Source organism: Urocitellus parryii, chromosome 1, assembly GCF_045843805.1.
Source record: "Urocitellus parryii isolate mUroPar1 chromosome 1, mUroPar1.hap1, whole genome shotgun sequence".
Lineage (NCBI taxonomy): Eukaryota > Metazoa > Chordata > Mammalia > Rodentia > Sciuridae > Urocitellus > Urocitellus parryii.
The window spans coordinates 13,055,602-13,078,379 of NC_135531.1; the positions used below are offsets into that span (position 1 = coordinate 13,055,602).

General features: G+C 45.1%; 1 protein-coding gene across 1 annotated transcript in view; it reads right to left on the bottom strand.

The window, feature by feature from the left end:
* Ankh (ANKH inorganic pyrophosphate transport regulator) overlaps nucleotides 1-22,778 on the bottom strand; it is a 134,111-nt gene that overhangs the window by 36,679 nt on the left and 74,654 nt on the right. Inside the window, exons 2-4 of the mRNA XM_026392381.2 lie at nucleotides 18,248-18,464; nucleotides 8,250-8,368; nucleotides 5,021-5,104 (exon numbers count right to left, since the gene is read on the bottom strand). Of these exons, the coding sequence (XP_026248166.1) occupies nucleotides 5,021-5,104; nucleotides 8,250-8,368; nucleotides 18,248-18,464 (420 nt within the window). The remainder of the gene's footprint in view (nucleotides 1-5,020; nucleotides 5,105-8,249; nucleotides 8,369-18,247; nucleotides 18,465-22,778) is intronic.

The following is a 22,778-nucleotide window of genomic DNA, read 5'->3' on the forward strand; positions in this document are numbered from 1 at the left end:
GGCCAGGGTCTGCCATCTCAGGACCTTGATTCCCTCTGCCGCAGGGAGCTCAGAGGAGCAACAATGGAGAGATCTCCTCTGAACGAAATCAAAGTCTTAGATGCCAGGGGGGTTTGCTCTCAGCACAGACGGACATGTGTGCCCAGGCTGTCATTCTGAAGTGCGGTGAGGCTGACCTTGTCACTGAGTCCTCAGGGTAGCCCAGAGTGCAGAGGTGCCATGTGAACCCCACCAGGCTGCCTGGAGCACAGGCCATGTGAGTGGACACACATCCAGGCGGCCCTCACCCTGTGCCAGGGACACAGTGACACTGATGGAAACAGGATGCCCACGACTCTCCCCGTGACTGCTGCTTCCAAGTGGACCACTGCAGTGTGCTAAGGGAAGGAGGCCTTGCTGGGATGCACGGGTGGGGCAGGAGGCTGGAGCTTTGTGGTGTGCACACGAGACCCGAGGATTCATCTGATTGAAATCCCCTAAGGTGCCCTCACACGCAGACTCAGGGTGAGTATATCCCCAGCAAGCTTCACATTCTGCAAAACCCACAGCCTAAACCACAATGGGAATGTTTAGTGGCTGAAAACTGTGAAAAACGAATTCGTGAAGATCAACACCTCCTCTGCCCAGTCCAGGAAACTCCCGGGCTGTCAGGAGGCTCTGCAAGACAGAAGCCCGCGGAGCAAGCAGGGCCAAGGAGAAGGACCTGGATGACAGGCAAAGGGAAGATATGGCCAAGGAGGAAGTGTGGCGAGGACCCGACAGCGTCCCCAAGTGCAGAGGGGACCGGTGCATGACTAAGCCAGTGGAGCTCCCAAGGCCAAGGTGAAGATGTCGCCAGCCTCCCCCGGATTTCTAACAGACTGATGCCATGTGGCCCAGCATTTGCCACAGAACTGACATCTTCATGGCAGAATGTATCATTTATCACCTCAAAATATCATGTGCACCCTTTGCATTTCAACCTGGAATTACAATTCTGAACCTGAGAGAGCCATCAAAAACATGTCAGATTATTTTCTGAGGGAACCAACGGTTTCAGTGGAGAGCATTTTCCCGTGAGAGCTGGCATCCGCTGGCCCAGTGCCAGGTGCTGGGATTCAGTGATATAGACGGCCCCAGAATCTGTTCTGGGGCCAACAGTCTAAGGGAGGAGGCAGACACACTCATCATACAATGATCCCGTGAGTGTGCCCTGCCAGCCCAAGTGAGGCAGATGGGTGGAGAAGGACAGAGTGTGGGGCAGCAGGGGAGGAGGGCATCTCTGCTGGGAGCTGTCAGCCAGGAGTGAGCAGGGCTCAGGTGGGAGGGAGGTGGGGCAATGAGGCAGAGCACTCTCCTGGGCAGAAGGAGCAGACCCACAAAGACCCCAGGGAGACGGCTCATCCATGGCCAGGCCCTGCAAGGAGGAGCTGTGATTGGTTGACTGCAGAACAGAGAGCAAGTGGGGAGAGGAGAGTGCCGGGCTGCAGAGGCCACCGGCCTGTCAACCTTCAGACCCTCTGTAGGCCAAGATCAGGGTTGGGACTTTTATCAAGAACACCAGGAGGCCAGAGCTCCAGAGGCACAATCAGACAGCATGCAGTACTCACAAGACTACCAGGAGGCTGCTTTTTAAGCAGGTAGTGAGACAGTCAGAATTTCACTGGGAAAAGACCACTATGGCCCTGGGGAGAAGAGAGGAGGGAGCTGGACAGAGATGAGTGGGGAAGCTTCTCAGCACTCAGCTGGCAAGGGTGACCCCTCAGACCAGGCAGAGCGGCAGAGATCGCTCTCTAAGAAAGCTCTAGGGTTCACATCTCAGTCCTGGTGCTAAGGGGACACCTTTCAAGGGTGGCTCCTGGGTTTCTGACCAGATGGTGATGCCACACATTTACTCCACCAAACAGTTCATACAGAAGATCTTTAATCCAGGCTGAAGACATCATTGAAGGATCTGAGTAGAAATGCCACAGAGGCTTTTGGATAGCCTTGCTCAGGGCTCTGAGGAGAGGGAGAGGATGCAGATAAAATTTAATAGGGGGGCATATGCATATGATAAATGATATTGACCTAGGGCATAATCAAAAACAGTATCAATCTGTTTTTGTTGTTCTAACAAAACACCTGAGGCAGGCTAACTTTATAAGTATAAAGAGGTTTACTTAGCTCACAGTTCTGGAGGCTGAAGGTTCAGACAGCATGGTGTGGGCTCCAGCAAGGACACAAGCCTTCTGGGCTGTGTCATATCATGGCTGGTGGCAACCAAGGGAACATGGGGAAATGACCACAGCTTGAAAGCAGGAAACCAGGCACTGGATCCCCACAATCCCTTCTGAGGGCGTTCCCCCAATGACCTAAGCCCCACTAAGCGTCCTGCCACACTGAGGGCCAGGCTTCCAACACAGGAACCTCGGGGGCACACATCACACCTGCACCACAGAGGGCTTGAATGAGATTTCTCTGTGAAGCAGGAGGGAGGTCATGGCTGGAAGTGAGCAGCAGGTGGAGACCCTTTGAAACAGGTCCTAGGACACGGCTGAGGGGGGGTGAGGAGGTTTGGAGCATGTGCTTCCTGGGGCAGGTGCAGGAGGGTCCACAACTTGGATTCCATTCAGGGCTGGGATTTTGTTACGAGATAAAAAGAGACCAAAGAGTAGCAAAGAGACTCTAAAATAATGCAGGGAGAGTCTGATCTGATCATCAGGGGTCTTACTGACCTCAGGGCAAGGGCAGATGACAGCCTAGAAGGTAGAGGACAGAAGGTCCCAAGGAGAGCAAATGACCAAGAGAATTCTCACTTCAACACTGAAGAAGCTAAAAAAGTCAAGATGAACATGAAACACAGCAAAACAGAAACACTTCTCATAAACCCCTTGGCAATATCCAGCCTAACAACTGGAACCATATGACAACAATGGTGACCCCAAAAGTGATCACATGTTTGAACCAAACCAAGAGCTTTTTTTGTATTAGTGTGTGAAATCAATTAGCTTAGGAAAGTTGTTATTTTTTTTAAAGAGAGTTGCCACTGAAATTCAAGGCATTATTAACAAATTTCATTTTATCATTGGCAGTTGCTCACTCTGCCAGGGCTGCATAGGACCTATTTACATATGACCGAATTACTAACTGCCAGAGGCTTTCAGGTAATGAGATGAAGCTTGGCAAGGCGGGAGGGAGACTTAGGAACAAAAATGGAATTTATTCCCCCAACCGAGTTGTGGTAGGAACCCAAACTGCTAGGTTTAAAATAAACTGCTCCACCAGGAACCGCCCGAGGCCAGATGGCATCTGCACCCAGGTGCCTTGCTGCTTCGAACCAGATCTGTTTACTCCCCAGGCCGGGGCCAAGATCAGGTCTGAAACCAGCAGAGGAACAGCTGTGGGCTACTGGCAAAGGCGCTTTCACGACTAAGCTTTTTCTTCTGCCCTTGGATGCCCACTGCATTTATCTTTGGCAAAGTTACGCGCTTTCTTCTGTTTTCTTTCTTGTCTTTATAATAATGCACCTGTGCAGATGCTCATGGGTTGCTGAGGCCAACATGTGAAACGGGAGGAGCTTCCTTTGCTTCAGTTAAGGAGTGAACAAAGCAGCTGTCTCTCAGCGGATGCTGAAGGCAAGAGTGGGAGGGAACTCGAAGAGCCCCACCAGAACACCCACCAGCCCGTATCAAAGAGCCACGCCAGCTGTGTCCAGGTGCGCGCACAGCATTAGCAGGAACTTATTCAAATTGCTTTAATAGTGATCCACAGAGGACATGCAATTGATTTGGAAGTGTAATTCTTGGGCTTTAGGGAGGTCAATCTAACAGCTCAACAGATTATTTCAAAGAGGTGGTTTAGAGATGAGGGAGCATGAAAGGGGCAATGCGTGGGGACGTTCCTAGAATGAGAATTTGGAAGGGCGCTTAGAGATCATGGTCTAACCTCCTCCATGAAACAATCATTCCACCAAGTCCCTGATTGTAGGAACTTAGCCTAATTGATAAATCAGAGGAATTAAATCTAATTTTCCATTGAATTTTTTTGTGTGGCATTCTCAGTGGAAGAAGAAGGGAAGAGGAGAAAATCGGGAATGGATGTGGCCGTTAGATGTGGATCCAGCAGAAGGTGAGGGGCAGCCCCCTCAAACACTCAGGAAGAGAGAGTGGGGCCATCCCCTGGTTCTTTTTAAGTGTGGGGAAATGATGCGTGAATGGCAGCTCTCCCTGGAAACCCGCATAAGAAACGCCATTTAAGAATAATTCCCGGCTGGGCATGGTGGTGCACACCCGTGATCCCAGAGGCTGGGGAGGCTGAGGCAGGAGGATCGTGAGTTCAAAGCCAGCCTCTGCAATGGAAAGGCACTAAACAACCCAGTTAGACCCTGTTTCTAATAAAATACAAAATAGGGCTGGGAATGTGGCTCAGTGGTTGAGTGCCCCTGAGTTGAATCCCTGCTACCCCATCCCCAGAAAAGAATAATCTCGAAGCGCTCACTTTCGAACTGAGTGACAGGCTGTGTATGGCTCAACTATGCCGAGGGCACCCGGCCAAGTGCACAACAACACTGTGATCACTGTTCAGTGGACCAGGTGTGACTCTGAAGTCTTTTACACACACACTTTCTTTGGAAATCATGGTCAAGAGCTGGAATGTGGTGCCGAGGCAGGGGGATCACAAGTTCCAGGTCAGCCTCGGCAACCTAGCAAGGCCCTATCTCAAGATAAAAATGGAAAGGACTCGGCATGTAGTGCAGTGGTAGAGTGCCCTCAGTTCACAGGAGGTTTCCCTTTCTTAGTCATTTATCCTTTGTGGAAGTCCATATTTGATGAACCAGTGCTGCAGAGCAGTGCATAAAGGCGCCCCCTCCTACAGGCCGCAGCACTGGGGATGGAAGCCAGGGCCTCGTGCATGCTAGACAAGCGCTGGACCACCGAGCCACGCCCCCAGCCCTGTGCCCCAACGTAAGTATGGCATCAGTTGTCAGCTCTATCACCTCCAGTGGGGCATTCACCAGGTGACCCTGGGGACCTCCGATTGACACAAAGACCACAGTTACCTGAGCTATGACATCTGAGATTGAGGCACATCCCACCAGGAAACTGTATTTGTGTTTTAAGAGAATGCCAGCATGGGTCCATGCCTGCCAGAAAGAAAAAAAACATCTCCATGAGATACACTGAGGGGATGGTACTGTTTCTCATTATGGTTTACTGGGTATTCCTGAAATATATTCTACACACCCCATGTCTCCGCAGCACAGGCACGATAAATGTTTGGTTGGTGAAATTATTGTCACTTGGTCTGGTGGCTAAATCCACGTTAGATTTTTTTAAGTGGAAGAGTGAGGACATGTAATTATATGCAGACTAGTGTGGTCATTCCGTTTGTGTGCCTGGCAGATTTTGGAATATGATCAGATAGCAAGAGCAGAGGAAACCCAGTCACCCGTGGAGCAGGGTGAATCTCAGAAGCACCCCTCCTTCCAGGAAGCAAGTGACAACCAGGGCACCGACTTGGTTCTGCGGATTACAGTCGTGACCCTTCTCACTAGCTGACTCGGGTTCTACCGTTTTACTGTCTTCGGGTTTGGGCAGGACCTGATATGACCTTTTGTGTCTTCAAGGGAAGTTAAGATGGAAAGAACTACCACAGCAGGCAACCCAGAGCCTGGACAGCCGGGTTGGAGAAGGCCGGATGTTCTTCATGGGATCTGCTTACGGACTGATTTCCCTTCTTTCCTTTGGACTGGTTTAGAAATAAAATTTCACCTGAGATGGACACAATCAGACAAGTATGATCTATTCCCCAGGTCTGTGTCAAGACTTCCTACAGCAGCTGTTGTGCCTGTGACCTCAGCTCAGAGGCTCAGGATGCCAAATGTTAAAAGAAATACAACCGTGGATGACATTCACAAACATCACCCGTGGGCTGTCCGTGGTTGAAAGCCATCTGGATGACAAGCTTCATGGCTTCCAGATATCCTCTCTCCAACCCACTACTGGGTGTGGATGTGGGTGTGTAGGTGGGAGAGGACAGAAAGGACCTGCTCATTATAAATGCTCATTATTTAAGGTTTTATTAGCAGTTCTCTTACTGTTATATTAAGGTCTTTGTGGGGACTTAAAACGTGGAAGAAAAGTTACCAATCAACAATGTTCTGGTGCTATGCAGACAGACTATCCCTCACCAAGATGCTTAAGACTGGAAGTATTTCCGATTTTGAACTTTTTTTAGATTTTGGAATATGATCATATATTATAATGAGGTATCTTGAGGGTCAAACCTAAGTCTGAACATGAAATTCATTTATACACACCTTATATACATATAGCCTAAAAGTAGTTTTATGCAACATTTTAAAAAAATTGCGCATGAAACATAGTTTCACCTGAGATCGGTTGTAGAATAATCCAGATGGGGTGTCACATTGGTGCTCAAGAAATTTTGGTGTTTGGAGCATTTAGGATTTGGATTTTGGATTAGGTATGCTCCACCTGTACTAAGTTTTTGAAACTATTTCTCATGGCAAATAAATAGAACTCAAGGACAGTGGAAGACAGGGTATTTTAAGAGTCCATGAGTCGCTTTTGCTAACAGTCTCCAGTTCCTGGAATTCACTGTATAATTACAGTTCTCAGTGGTTAGGTTCCCACTTCCAGCTCAGAAGGAGGACAGACATTACAGTGGCACGGTGGCCTCATCCGGGGGTCAGGCCTTAACTCTTTTAGAAATGTGAAGAAGGTCACTTCATTCAGTTCTCTAATGAGGTGACTGAAAGTCCCGTGCTCCCTGGAAGGGGGGATGGGCAGCAGAGAGGGTACCCACCGCACACATGTACCCCTGCATCATGGACCAGGGAAAACATACTTGGCAACAAGTAAGAGGAAAGTACAGGTGCAAGTGTTCAGATGGCCCAATTCTCTCACCTACAGTGACATCCCCACAACTGAGGACCAGACCTTCATGTTACAACTGGTTTAATATTTAAGGTTTCCTTGCAGACCAGAAGAGAGCCCTCAGAGCCACTGAGGCCATGCAATAATTGACCACCGACCACTTAAGACTTCTGAAGACCTTTCAGCAGGTGCATTTTACCCACCTCCCTGCTCCAGGGCTTGGGACTGTGGCCTTACCTCGACACAGAGGTCCATCTACTCCTGTGCCTAACACATGTGCAACTTGAGGTAGGGGACGATAAAAAGTAATTTAAAGCAGAGCCAAAGAAAGTGCTTATTTTCTAGCATCAGACATCACTGTAAATTTCTGTGCGCTAAGTCTCTTTATATCTGTACCAGATGGAAAGAAAAACAGTACTGTTCTGGGCATCATGATGATTTAGAATATAGTAATATAGTAGAGCTGGTATCAAGTAAGGAAATCTTATTGGTGTGTACAGGAGATTCTTATTCTACAACTTTAGCAGTGTAGGCTACACAAGTGGTAAATTATCAGTGAACTATTCTGATGGCTTGATCTGAATATGTCAGAAAAGAACTTGATATTTTGAATCAAAATTTTCAAATGGGCTTTCTTTCCACCTGGCACAACTTGTGGCAAATACATAAAATTCTCATAAAATAAATCGAGAAGATGGACTGCGTAAAACTCAAGGAAATCAGTATGATGTTTCCTCAAAAATTAAAAATCAGATTGGGATGTAGTTTAGTGGTAGTGCATGTGTTTATTAGCACATATAAGGCCCTGGGTCAATCTGTAGCACTAAAAAGTCAAAAAATACCATATGATCAATTCTATTTCTAATTATATATCCAAAAGAATTGAATGTAGGGACTCAAAGAGGTATTTGTACAACCATGTTCACAGCAGTATTAGTCACAACAGCCAACACAAACATGTAAAAGCAATGCAAATGAATGGATAGGCAAAATGTGCCAGACCCATAGAATGGAGTATTATTCAATCCTAAGGAAGAAAATTCCGACATACACTACAACATGGATGAACCCTGAGGATATCATACATAGTGAAATAAACCAGTCACAGAAGAAAAAATACTATGTGATTTCACTCATATGAGGTATCTAAAATTGTCAAATTCATGGAGGCAGAAAGTAGATTGGTTGTTTCTGGGAAAAATCATAATTATTGTTTAATGGGTATAGAGTTTTGGTCTTGGAAAATGAAGAGAGCTCTCAAGACAGATTGTCTAAAAACATGACTGTTCTTCATGCCACTGAGCTCCACACATAACAGTTAAAATGGTCCATTTCATGTCATGCATATTTTGTCATTTAAAAGAGAAAGGTGAACAGTCCCCTACTTACCATAGCATCCATAAAAGGGAAGGCAGCGAGATACAGGAAGGCCCTTCTGGTTTTACTCCCCACCGACTCATCCACATGGTGCAGTTTGTTGATGATGTAGTAGCCTAAATCGCTATAAGCTGCAAAGGGTCAAAAGACATATGAGAATATCTTTAAAAAGGTATTTTCCCATGCTTTTGACTTTGAGAACTTCAAAATCATTTTAAATGAAACATTTGTCTGCTGTAGAAAAATTAGAAGAAGATCATCTATAATCTCCTCCCTGTAGCCAGAGAAGGTCACATCACAGCTAACATTCTGGGCTTTATTTACTGGGTCAATCTGTAGCACTGAAAAGTCAAAAAATTCCAGATGATCAATTCTATTTCTGGTTACATATCCAAAAGAACTGGATGTAGGGACTCAAAGAGGTATTTGTATAACCACGTTCATAGCAGTATTAGCAGTTCTTTTACGGCTGTGTGGAGTAAGTGTGTACTTTAAAGTAATAAGGGGCACATACTACATATGCTCTTTTGAAAACCAGGACCACCTTTCTGTGATATGCTTCTGCATTCTAACTCACTGAATTCCTCTCCATGAACTGATTTTCTTCAATCTCCTACTGTTGCACATTTGTATTATTTTGATATTATAAAAGGATGAATGATGAACTGATCTGCAGTTAAATGCTTACACACATTAGGTATTAATAGAGGAAGTTTCCAGAAGCTAACATGCCTTTTCAATACAAGTTCTAAAGCAAACTTTTCGCACTTGTCAGTCCTTCTATTTTGTTTCTTGGCAGGAAGGTGGCAACTCTGGGTAAAGTCTTGCATGGTGGAAAATGACGTGCAAGAGGTGTTTTGGAAGTCTCTCCTATGTCAAGATTTGTCCCACTGTGAGACTGGAACCTGTGGGCTGGATGAATGTATATATGCCCAAGAGATAAAGGGAGAAAGGCACTGGTCATCCCAGGGCATTAGCTCAGCATCCTAATTAGCAAAGGTTTAATGAAACACGGAACTATTTTCAACCCTACTGATACAGCCAACGCTGGACACGAAAATACTAATCTATATGCTTTTCCGTGTTTTATAAGGGCTTCAACACTAAGTGTTCCTGCTGTTCTCTGTCATAACTATGGATATGAATGTGCCCTTGAAATCAGGTAGAGCTAGAGGGCAGAGTCTTACTTTCTGTGAAATAAGAATCCTCCCACATCTCAGAGTTTGTAGGGCAACTTATTACCACCTTAACTGGCAAAGTGAAGTAAAGCTCTAATCTGTATCGGGATCAGTCTTGAATTACAGGAATTCTGGAGTAAGTGAGGTCATGGGATGCTATCCGGGATGCTGAAATGCACCGATGGGAGTCCTGGAGGTTGCAGGGGGCAAGTAGGTGACTTCAAGCTCATAGGCTGGGGCAGCTATGACTTCCGTAGAGCAAGGTGGAGCTGGGGTGGGGGAAGGCAGGCAGGGGCTGCAGGAATGCTCCCCGTCCTCCAGGGAGGGGCAGAAGTGAAAAACCAAAGGCCGGTAGATCAGGCGAGCCAAGTGCCAGGTGAGGAGGGTAGGGGGCCATGGTGCGGGAGCAAGAAGAGAAAGCTGGAACAGCGGGCATCACGAGGCAGAAAGAAGAGATGTGGGAAGGTGGGCTGAGGTACGGCCAGGGACAGGAAGGAAGGAGGCAGCTGTGATGTCCCGATTTGGATCAGAGTCCTACCAAGTGGACAAGCAGACAGAGGAGGCTTGAGCGGACCTGGAAGGCAGCACGGGAGAGCTGCAGTCTGCTTGCAGGAGGTCAGAGCTTCCTCTCCTGAAGCACAAAGCCAGAATGAGATGCTGCTGAGCCACCCAGGTCTACTCTGGCTGCTGAGCTGTGGAAAGTTTGTCGCAAAATGTGCCATTGCTGCTGTTTATTGTGGAGTTGTTTTCATTCAGTCAATAAATGTCCACTGTGCAGGAACCTGCAAGGGACGGTTTTGACCTACCACACCACAGCACCGTGCCCATTCGGGCGGGGGTGACCAGAAAGGTGGCGTGCTGGGGGAGAGAGCAGCACGTGGGGCTGGCTATGAGTAGCTCGTGAGTCAGTTTCCTGGGAAGGTTACAGTCAACACAAAATACCAGCTGAGTAGACTTGACTGCAGTGACCAAAGCAGGGGACCACGGGACTGGGGCCAGGCTGAGACCAAGAACGGCAACGTTGTGGGTTCAGCCATGTCTCCTCAAAATTCAGATGCCTAAGTCCTCACCCCTAGACCTCAGAATGTGACCTTATGTAACAAGAGGGTGGAATTAGATGAGATCACACTGGAGTGGCGTGGCCTCCCGCTCCAATGCAATGGTGTCCTTATACAAAGGGGAAATCCGGATGCACATGGGGGAAGCACACCAGGATGAAGGCAGAGCTGGGGTGATGTCCTTACATGCCGAAGACTGCCAGCAACCCCCCAGAAGTCAGGGGAGAGGCATGGGACAGAGTCTCCTTCACAGTCCTGAGGAGGAGACGGCCCTGCCGACACCTTGATCCTGGGACTTCCAGTCTCCAGGGTTCTGAGACAGTCAATGTCTGTGTTTAAGTCTCCCAGTTGGTGTGTTTGTTCCAGCAGGCCTGACAAATGAAGACAGCACTTCTGAGGCAGGGAGGGAGAATGATTTCCATGTTAGGTCCTTGGGTGGTGGTCAGGGAAGAGGGACGTGTGGGCTTCAGTGGAGAACAGGGCCTGGGGTTTGCCGGTGCTGCCCAGGACTAGTGACCAGCAGAAGTGAGCCTCTGCCCTCCCGGTAAATGCAGCTACTTCCTTGGGTATTTGACTAAAACATGAGAATGATACCTTTATGCAGCATATCTGCAAGAAAGACACAGGGGACTGGGGATTGGAGGACCACAGGGTTCCCAACCCGTTCTCCTTGGGGTGAGCCAGTGGGCTTTCTGCTCCTGGGAGACATGTGAGCCCTTCCCTCCCTCTTCTCAGCCCAGGGCCTGCATGCAGGCTTCTCCCCACCCCAGGTTCCGGCACGGTGGGACTTATGGGCTCCAGGTTGCTTTTGCTTCTTTCCATTTTGGTCTCTTTCAGATACATGGGAGAAATCTGGAGGCCAAAGACAGAAGCTTATCCTCCTTTTCACAGTAGAAGAAGACTTCTTCTCAGCCTTGCCCCAGCCCCGTGGTCCCCTGCTTTGGCTGTTTCCACCCTGGGAGCTGTGAGTGTAAAATCCCAGCACCTGTTTTCATGTCTCTTCTGCCCCTCCAATCCCTCCTTCCAGTGCCAGCCCCTGGCTATTTCCAGCTACTTCCAGTGAGAGCAGTTGGCTGGGGTGATCTGCTTGCAGTGCTCTGCGTGGACTCCATAATTACCAGGGCAGCTGCCTTAGCAAAACTGAGTGACCTTCAACTTCCATGGCTGCCCTGCCGTGTCCTGAAACGACTTGTGTGTTCCTCACGAAGGGCAGAAAGTTATAAAACAAAATTAAATGAGGGTTCTGAACACAGGTAAGCAGGTTTTACGATGCTGGAACCCCAAGAGGACGGTGACTTGACCTGTTTATAGGGAGATGGCTTCGACCCTGCCCAAACAAGGAGAGACAGAAGGGCCCTTCAAGTCTACAGCTCTTCTGACCTCAGCCAACCAGGATGACAGCCCTTTCTGGAAGCAGTGGTTTCCAAACTGGCTCATCCAGTGGTTACTAGCACTTTTGTAAACCACAAAATATGAACACCGGTGACAAGGGTCTATCTACCTGTATTTTCCCAAAGGGACTGAGAAGAAGTCCTCCCCCTCATTGCAGAAACAGGATAATATGTGCATTTCCAACATACAGGATTGACCGCCCTCCTTCAAACTCAAATTTCCCAAGTTGTCAATGCTTAAAAGTCTCACCAGTACTGTCTGTGGACCCACCGAAGCTGTTCATGGGAACAGGCAATTCACCCCCAGGTTTTTAAAGTGTCATTTCCAAAGTGAGTGTATTTATATGGGTAAGAGCCATATTTAAATCACTTTGCGAATACATGTTGAATGACTCGTAATATCAGGTACTGTGCTGACTAGCCCAGCTATGAAGGTGACGATTTCCTACGTGGGACGTTGACATGGAACTCAACTAGAATCTGTACCAGGAAAACCTGGGGATGGGAGACGCGAACGTGGTCCAGGCCTGGGAGTGATGCTATAAACTCATGCCTGATATAAGTAAATTGAAGGTGGAATTTTACCACAAGAACAAAAATCCTACCTCATTAGTATTAAGACTTGATAGAGCGGGATCATATTCTATCATTGATAACTGCTTCTCTCTAGAGAATATGTCTTATTCATGCTTGAATACCCAGGATTTAGCTCAGTTTTTATCAAACACATAGTAGGTGTTTGATAAATGTTAATTGAATGAATGCACAAATCCATCATCCCCTAAAGGACTGACTATAAAAATGTCCCCAATTCTTTTCTTCTCCTATATCTCCACCTTTGTGATTTTTCAACTCCTGTCAAAAGCTGGAATTTATGTCCCCACCCTGGACCTGGCTGGCCTGCCCTGTGCTCGGGTGGGTAGTATGCACTGGAGGTGAGGGAGTGTTGCCTGCTTCTTGGCTTCAAGACGCCTCGTGAGCCTCTATTCCCTGCTTAGAGTCCAGACATGGCATCTCCAAAAGTCCAGGCTGTGCCACTGGACCACAAGACACTGTGTGGAAGAAAGCTCAGCTGTCCAGCAGAGGTCACCTGGGCCAGCTTGCAACCAGCTGACCACACCCAGAAGGCCCCCCACAAGATCAGCTCAGCCACCTCCTGATCCTCAGCTGACCACAAAGGCAGCAGCCCAGCCAAGCCCAGAAGAACCACCCAGCCTACCCATGGTCTGGTGAGCAAAAATAAATACCTGTGCTTATAGCCTTTGAGTAGGGGGAAGGTTTTTAAGATAACAACAAATTGTGATCTTCTACTGAAACTGGTCATCCCTAGCACCTGTTTTTCAATTCTGTCAAACTGGACCCATTTGGCCTTTACAGGACTTGTTTATAACACACGGACAAGGAAAAAAGTTCAAAAAGAGAAGACTGGCAGACGGAGCCAGGGTGGCGATGACTTCCACTGCCCTGTGTGGGAGCCTTTGAGTGTGGCTGCCAGAGTCCTGCTGACTGCCCAGGCTGCTTCAGAACGTAGGCAAGGCCCGGGAGGTCACTGTTGAGAATAAAGAAGTGTAACGAAGGCTGAAATCCACAGCCCTGGCTCCTGTAGCTCTGTGACGGAGGCAGTCAGGAAATAGTAATTTCCTTACAGGTAAAATGACTGTGGACCCAAATGAAACAAATGCAGGTTCATCCAGCTCCTCTTCCACAGACTCACCAGAGTGAGAAAGAGGGTATCTCTCACCTGCACTGTGACCAGTGCCCTGAATCACAGTGCGTGGGTGGCACACCCTGTGCTCTGCAGTTGTCATAAATGGAGTCTCATGGATGATCCATGAACACTAACTGGAGTCGCCCAACAGGCAAGAAACACTCCCAAGGCCCCTGCTATCTGGTGGCCAGAGCCAGGCTATGGGTGTGCACAGAATGGACAAGAGCTTTGGGGCTAGTGACTCTCCTAGACTTCCGGTCTGTCAAACTCAGCACAGCCTGAGTGTCTGCTCTTTGTCCCACAGCACACCCTGTGGTGGGAGGTGCTGCCGAGTGCAGCCCTCTTCCCTCTAAGCTCTCCAGGCATTCCTGGGGACAGCTGTGTGGCCAGCGGAATCTGCTCCCCGTCTGGGGAAACCCACACATATGTGCCAATGCCTCCAAGATGGGAGAGGGCTATACTTATCTGTGGGGTCCAGAAAGAAAAGTAATCAGAAAAAAAAAAATGAAACATCACGAAAAAGAATTCCTTAACTACAGCCAATGTAATGAAAAGGGCCCGGCAAAGGTCCTTTCCTCTATTGGGGCAAACACAATTAATAACGGATGACATTACAGAGAAGCTTTTAGTGCCCTCTGACCTGACCTTCACTTGTTCTTCCGTGACCCATTAGCTGATGAACACAGAGGACTTCTCTGTGAAAGGGAGGAGCTACATCTGCTAGGGACGGTCCCATTAGAAATTGCTTCTAAGTGAAGAAGATCCCCCAGGGGCGGGTAGATTATTAGGAAATACCCGGGTACTGAGTGCTCACGTTCATCCAGGCTGGGGAAAATCTAAGCTAGAGAAGATCACACTTGGAACGAGGATTTTTCAGATGCCTGGAAGAATCACAGGAACAAACAGTCCTTGAGAGAGATCACAGAGAACCTAACCAAGGCACCAGTCCACAGCCATGGAGATGAGCAGAATTATAGATATTCTAATTCTTTCTACAAAGAGACCATGAAGTTACAAAGATGCACTTAAGAAGATACGGAGGGCTGGGTTGTGGCTCAGTGGTAGAGCGCTTGCCTAACATGTGCGAGGCCCTGGGTTCAATCCTCAGCACCACATATAAATAAATAAAATAAGGGTAATGTGTCCATCTCCAACTAAAAAAATGTTAAACAAACAAACAATCAAAAAACCAAAGAAACAAAGCCCACAGTTGCACCATAACACCCTCCTGGTGGGCTTCCTCTCTACACTGCACCTCCCTCTGCCCCTCCTTTGGCTTTCCATGGAGTCAGCAGAGCCTTTCCTAGTTCAGTTTCCACGTCTCCTTTACCTGGTTACGGTCTCCTGCCTGAGCACACGGCCCTGCACTCTCTCTTGTGTTACTTCCCTCTGGGTCATGAGCGCCTGGCTACTGCCTGCCTTCCCATCATTTTCTCACCAGAGCTCCCTCTGTTTTCCCACCCCCGAGTCACCCTGCTCTCTCAGGTCCAGGAGAGCATTTTAACTCCCAGACCTTGGCTTTCATTTACTTCTGCCTTCTCTCAAAGTTCTCACTGGGTGAAGACGGCATTTGTCAGTGTTCAGAAATCACACCCACATCCCACCAGCCACATCTACTCGGGGAAAGGGTGTGTCTGGCCACCATATCTTTTGTTCCCATTTCACTTCTAGTCCCAACTTTTGATCAATAGGCTCTGGAATGATATGCACAACTATGTGTTGTTGAGCCACTGTACAGGACAGCAGAGGACTGGATCACTGTAAAAGTAACTAAAACAAAGGGCAATCCCTTCTCTTACTCTTCTATACTCAGGGGTGGGTAATTTCTGAAATACAACCCCCAACGTTCAGAGTCGGCTGATGAGCTCTAGCAATACTAAGGATGTCATCTTTGTAGTAAAAATGGCTCAGTTGATATTTAACAGCATCATATGGAGAAATGGATGAATTTACCAGTTTGAGAACATCTAAGAAGAGAAATATTCATCAAAAGTCAGGAGGCATTATGCTGGGGAAAGTAACTAATACCTTAAAGGGTGAAAAAAGGGGGTAAAGCAAAAAAACAAAACAAAAAAGGAAGATTAAACTGAAAAAAATGCAGATCGCCATAAATCACCTTGAACCAAATCTGAACCAAGTTTGACTCTAGACAGAAACCGACGTGAAACAGACAGGAAGGGTGATCACTGGGAATTTCATGTGGATGTAGCAAGACATTGATCTTGAGTACAGGGTCAATTCATGACTCCATTTTGCATCAAAGATAAGGAAAAAATTAGAAAGGATTGTGCTGAAATCCAACTCATCATCTCAGAGCTAATCTACAAGGCCTTAAGCCCCAGCCCCAAGAGAACCTCCCCCCTCTTTGTTCCCTTAAGTGTCCATACATATGTGCCACTGACAGATTAGAAGAACTATAGAAAAGGAGATAAAGTCATTAAAGAGACAGGGAAATAGCTTCTCAAGAAGTGTCTAAGACAATCAGACTAGTTTTGTCTTTAAAAAATAGAAAAATAGAAAAATTAAGTTTAAAGCTAGATCTTTCCAATGCATATTTCCACTCTGTGAATCCAGCATGATGAATCTGTAACATGTGACTTTTTGCTAACTGCAGGTCCCATTCAGGGACTGTTCATGCAGAGAACAAATGCTCATTTCACTATGAATCCAGGCAAAGGGGACTAGGAAGACAGCCTGAGACGATGCTTCTCAAGCCACACATGTTTGGAGTACATGTGTTTTTGTTTTATCTAGTCGATATTCCCCCGTCATACGAGCTGACTGTCAAGAAGAAATGTAAGCAGCTGTTTACAGTAGTACTAAGAAGTAAAAATGGGACTAAGTGTCTTACAGTAGGTGGCACATAAAGTAGAAACTGACACTTCACTGATACAGGGAATGGTAAAAGAAAAAGGTGGGGGATGGAGAAAGAGCAATGTCCCATCAGGGATCTGTGGTCCTGCCTCTGGAAAACAAAGAATGGGCCAGATCTTACAGACCATTAAAAAAGGAAGCAGGAGGAAGATGAGCAAAGATAGGAAAACAAGAGCAACTGAATAATTGGTTGGAAAACTGAAATGAGGCTGGTGAATTAGGAGAGAGAAGCTCCTTAAAATTTAAGCTGTAGGAGTTGAAAAGAAACTGATATGTACTTTTTCATAACTCAAGAAATCGTCTGTTTGATGCAAGGAATAAAAGTTTTATCTGTAAAAAAATAAAATGTGATAAAAATGATTATTAAATATAACTGGAATGTAGAACCCTTTTGGTTTAAATTTAGTACTTTACGATTCAACTTTAAAAGTGAAAAACTTAGATTTGAGTTGGAAAGTGATGTTGACTTTTATTTCAATGACTACAATTTCCTCAACCAGTTTCAATAACACAGTATGCTCAGCTTTTTTCTTCCCCAGTTATTGACAGCTAGTAATTTGCTATTTCTCCCAAAGACTCATTCATCCAAACCTAAAATAGGGAATGGATGGGTTTATTTAGAGATGGAAGTAAAATGGGAACTAAATTACTTATTTAGATAAGCCCCTTATTTTAAAAATGTATGGAGTTTTCTCAATACATACACCATCTTTGAAAATGGCCCAGATCAAATCTAGCACAGAAATTTTCTTCAAATACTCATGGTTAGCAGTTAGGGCAAAAACTGAGAAAAGAAAGGAGACGTATCCCACCTGCCCACACCGGAGGCTCTGAGCCCAGATGAAGAGATCAGTATCAATCTCTGGCTAGGTAAGGGGCCCATCAGCAGACTCACTTTCCTCCACACTGCCCTTGGAATAGAATTCTATGCCATATTAAAAAGGAAAAACCACAAATGGCTTACCATATTTACTTTGAGATTCACAATTAAGTGAGCAAACATTAGCTCCTGCAAATACACTGTAAGTAGTCTGGGTTAACCTTCCAGCCTCCCTATTCACCATCCAAATCCATGCTTCTCATACGACCAGCTACATTTTAAAGGTACTCAATGGGTTTATGAAACCAGTTTATGTGACTAGCTTCAACAGATGCCATGCCCAGGGAGCAAGGCTGAAATCACAATCTTGGGGTTCTATGACCAAGAAGGCAATGGAGTGAGAACCCCCATCCTGAAGGGATGAGTTTCTCCCTGTCTTGGTGAAACTGTTAAGTAGGATCCAATTTTCTTATTTCATGGAAAGAATGTTAGGCTTTAGTTTCATCTTTGAATAAAACAGCATAAAAGAGTCCTAAGATGAACTAATTGTAATAAATAAAACAATCTGTCATTTGTTGTCACTACTGATAAGTATTAATACTGAATAACAACATTCCACTTTTACGTTCAAGATTAAGTTGGTACGATTACACACACACACACACACACACACACATCTCTAACAAAAGCCCAGGGATTTTGTGCACCTTACTAGGTACAATCACGTATTGAAGACATCTTCATCTCTGACTTTGAGAGTCAGGGACACAAAACTATAGCTTTCTGGGGCGGGGGGGGAGGTAGTTATTTTCTTGAGCTGGAAATACAGACTCTTATCTTTTCATCCCCTGAAAATTTCAAGAGAAATATTTGATAATTGCTGAAGAAATCATTCATTTCAGTATATATATATATATTTAAATCCAGGAAGAGGAGTAAGAAATGACCAAGGCGAGGTGCCTGTCTCGGTCAGAGCCTTACCGATCAGGGTGTGAAAGACGGCGGCCACGGCGCCGGCCACCACCATACACAGGACGGCTTTGGTCCTGTCTCGCTTGCTGTTCACAAACACCAGGCCCACGTTTTTAAAGTCACTCATGGGGCCTGTGAAGAACTTCATCAGGGAGTAGGCCAGCCCGTAGCTGGCCAGCATTTCGACAGCATCTTCCTTGACAGCAGCAATGCCCCGGTTCAAGGCCTGAGAAGGTGAAAAAAAAAAAAAAATTAGAAATGGAGTCTCATCTCTGGGGAATCACACTCCAAAACAACACTCCGTAGATCGTGTTCCTATAGAAACGCTAAGCAGCTTCTAGGGTAAATCTCACTGTAATTTGATAAAGGTTATTGGTCTTCATTTTCATCCAGATTGGCTTCAGTTTGAGAATCTTTTTGTGGGGGAGATACCTGTTTATTGGGGTAAAAGAAATAGGAAAAAAAATAGTATTTTGTTAAATTAGAAAATAATTCTATAAAATTTTGGTAAAAAACTAATTTAAAAAACCATAACATGTTAAATTTTATTGGTAAGCTGAATGTAAATAACAGCAACAGGCATTCTGGAAGTGAACCAACCTGTTTATGTGGGGCAGGTAATGACTTTTTCTTAAAGAAGGCGTGCGTGTGCATGTTCGAGTGGGCTTGAGTAAACTTACACGCTGTGAAAGTGACCTTCCTAGCAGAATATGCTCTATGCTATGAAAAAATCATTATATGGAATCATCTGGTTCTTGCTATGCTTTAACTTGAAATGCATTTCTGGGCTCTGTGCAGACAAATAAGTATAAAAAGAACCCCTTTTAGATGAAATATGATGACCACTCGGGAAGATGCAGTCATTGAATGTTCTAACCACTTTATGGTCCAGATACCCTTTGGAAACTAACCCACCCACCTAGCAGATAAATAGATAACGCGCATGATGTTGGGAACAGGAGTCCAGGTGGATCGAACTTTATGCCTAAAACCCCTCTAGAACATCACCTCTGTCCTTAGGACCATGCAACTGAGCAGAAAAGTGAGCTTCCAGTCAAGTACGTATTTTTTAAAACAGACTTTATTTTTAAGAGAAGTTTTATATTCATGGTAAAACTGGGTGGAAATTATAGAGTTCCCATTTACCTTCTAACCCCAGATAGCCTCCCCAACTTTTGCTATCCCACACCCAAGTGCTGTGTTTTTACAATTGATGAACCCTTGACACATCATTATCACTCAAAGTTCATAGTTTACATCAGGCCTCACTCACAGTATTGTACATTCTGTGGATTTTAACAAATAGGATGATATATGTCTATCATCAATGATATGCTAAAGTCTTTGTCCACCATGTTCATTCTTCCAGAGAAGACACAATGACATTCATAAATCCCATATTCAGTCTCTGCATATATAAACTCAAAGTAGAAGAAATGAAAGAAATGCATTTTTTCCTGTCTGCTTCCTATTTGTATTAAGTAGATAGCAGTTCATAATTTCCCCTATGAACGTACTGTTATAGGACAGTACAAATGCTATCTTGCTATACTTACTTGCTAAAGTTTATTTGCACAACACTAAGTGAGCCAATGGGACCTTGAAGGAGTGATGGCTGAATACAACAAAGAATTCAAGAACAAATCTTCAAATGCACATAATATTTAAGAACCATACTATATTAAAAATAAACACAATCTATTGTGTTTCATTGATTCTAAGACACTAAAAATCATAAGGCACATAACTAATTTGTATACCACCAAGAAAGAAAAAAGGCTCCCAACTGTAAGATGCATCCAGATTGCAGAGATACTAAAATGCGTGTGTAGTGTGTGTGGGGGGGTGGTGCTCAGGATCTATAAAAGGAGGTATTTCATGTACTCTGAAAGCATTCCTCAACGTCAAAGGCTGATCTAGGTTTTGGTCTTCATTCAATATACTCCAGCAGACACTGAGCACAAGCACAGGTGGAGTGAGCCAGCAAAACTCAAGAGCTCAGTCTCTGCCTGTTCTGTGTTCCATTCACTTTCCCAGGAGACACGGCTGACTGATACCATGAACACTTACGGAGCTGAACGGTCTTTGCAAAGCTTATTAGGGGAAAAATAGATAGTCACAGGAAAATACCAAAATGTAAAAATGGTTTTGGAAAAGACTAGAGCAAAAATGTACACTAGCAGTAGGAAGTCATTGTCATCCTCTCGATTAAGCTGGCATTACATAAGCTAGTTCCTGATAATTGTTTCCAATTATGTCTCTAATTCTCTTTCTCCTTTTCTAGTAATAGCCTGAAAACTTTCATGAGCACCTTTTTAGCCTCTGCAGAGCACCCCTGCTGTGATGCCTCTCTTAGAAACAAATTTTCCCTTCTATCACAGTTGATTAAATCTCTTAACACCCTAGAGCAACATAAAAGCAAGAAATTCCCTGACAATAAATTCTGTGTTCAACAGGCACATCTACTCAGAGGGCTCCTGCTATGTGTCAGCACTTATCGCTTGATCATCTACCAAATTAATTCCTTTTGGACTTGGTAGTGGATGCTATTGACACCCTGCCCAGATACCCAATACCGGGTGGTGCACCCATCACCAGCTGCTGGGAGTTGTGGTTCACAGATGCTTCCTTCTCAGGAAGAAGTACCCCAGCCCCTTTGTGTGGGTTAAACACACCTGATCCCCACTGGACCCCCTGACAGCAGGAAGGGGATGTCACAGGGCTTAGAAGATGCGCTTCCTGCCTCCATGGAAGCCACTCTGGTTGGGTTCACAACCTGGCGTTCCCATGCGACATGGGAAGCGGTCTCCAGTGGAGACTAATCTTTGCTTAACTTCTCTCCAGCTTCCCATTCTGATGGCTTCTCGTCCCCCTCAAAGCACTTGCTCATTAAATCACAATGCACAAGAGGCCACACATACCGATTTTGCTTTTGGAGAACTCTATTTAGGACAACTTCTAATTACTTGTCTCACAGACTGGAGAACTCTGTCTAGTTGTGTCTTTTTCTTTCCCATCTTTCCCCAAATCTGTGATTGTGGATTGTTTACTTGTTTTTACCTCTCAAATGTATGTTAAAATTTAAACAATATATATTATTCAACACAAATTTCAATCGCACCTAGTAGTGCTCCTAAATAATGTAGGACTAGATTGTTTATGTGTCTTCTTGGCAAAACTTCATGTTTTGCTTTAAAAAAAAAATCATCCCTGGCTAGGGCCTCTGTTACAATGCTTTCTATTTCCACCAACAGTTCCTTGATTTAAGTCCTAAACCTAGGGCTGAAGGGTGGGGGGAGGAGGGAGGACACAGGTAATGATAGCTCAGCCTGCAAGCCAAGTGAGAAAGTTTCATTTAGCTCAACAATTATGGCAATTTGAGGAAAGAGCACAGGGTTCAGAGGCATGCAGGCTTGAGCTGGAATCTGCTTCCATCGCTTAACTGCTGAGTGGTCAAGGAACTTCCTCTCCCTGAAATAACCCTGCTGATCTTAAATGGGATATAGGCAGGTGGTGTAGGCACCAAGCAGTGACTGGCCTAGACAAGACATCTGAAAGCAAGGACTTTTGTCTATTTTCCTCATCACTCTAAGTGAAGGGCTTGGTAAGCCCTCCAATTGATCTACTGAATAAACAAATGAATCGGCTGTTATCTACCAAGAATGTAAACGTTCATACTAATTTTTTAAACTTTTAAAAAATCACCTTTTATTATGAGATGGTATTGCTCAGAAGATATACCATTGACTTAATGTTTTTTTTATGATCACATTAAATGTGTGCATTATTTGAAAAACTGCTTCTGATTTCAAGAAATATTAAAATGCAAGAAAAAATTTTCAGAATTGAGGACAAGTAATATATTAATGTTATTAGCCCTTTTAAATTCCCACTTATAAAGCAAGCATTTCCCCCAATTTGTTCACCTATAATGTCGTGATTTTATTTTGATACCAGGGATAATAATATGGAGTCTCCCATCACTTTATAAAGTAAGTTTCCATATTTTTAGCCTTTGTCATTCTTATCCATCCATATCTAAAATAGTTTCACTCTAGTTTATGGCTTCATTTGCACCCTTCACTTCTTATTATTTTTTTGGTATTAAACTCAGGGGCACCTGGCCACTGAGCCCCACCCCAATAGAGAACATTATTTATTTATTTATAATTAATTTATTCTAATTAGATATATGTGACAGCAGGATGCATTTTGATTCATCGTATACAACTGCCGCAGAACTTTTCATTTCTCTGGTTGTACATGATGTAGTGTTGCACCATAAGTGCAGTCACACATGTACCCAGGGTAATGATGTCCATCTCTGTCCCATCCCGATGCCCCCTCCCCTCAATTTTGAGAAGAGGTCTTGCTGATTTACTGAGGGCTTCAACCTTTCAATCTTCCTGCTGAAGCCTCCTGAGTTTCAGGGATAACAGGCGTGCACCACTGTGCCTGGCCTTGCACATCTAACTTTTAATTTCAGTGAACTTAGGATGTGAGATAAGATAAAAATTAATTTCCTTAAAACAGTTCATGT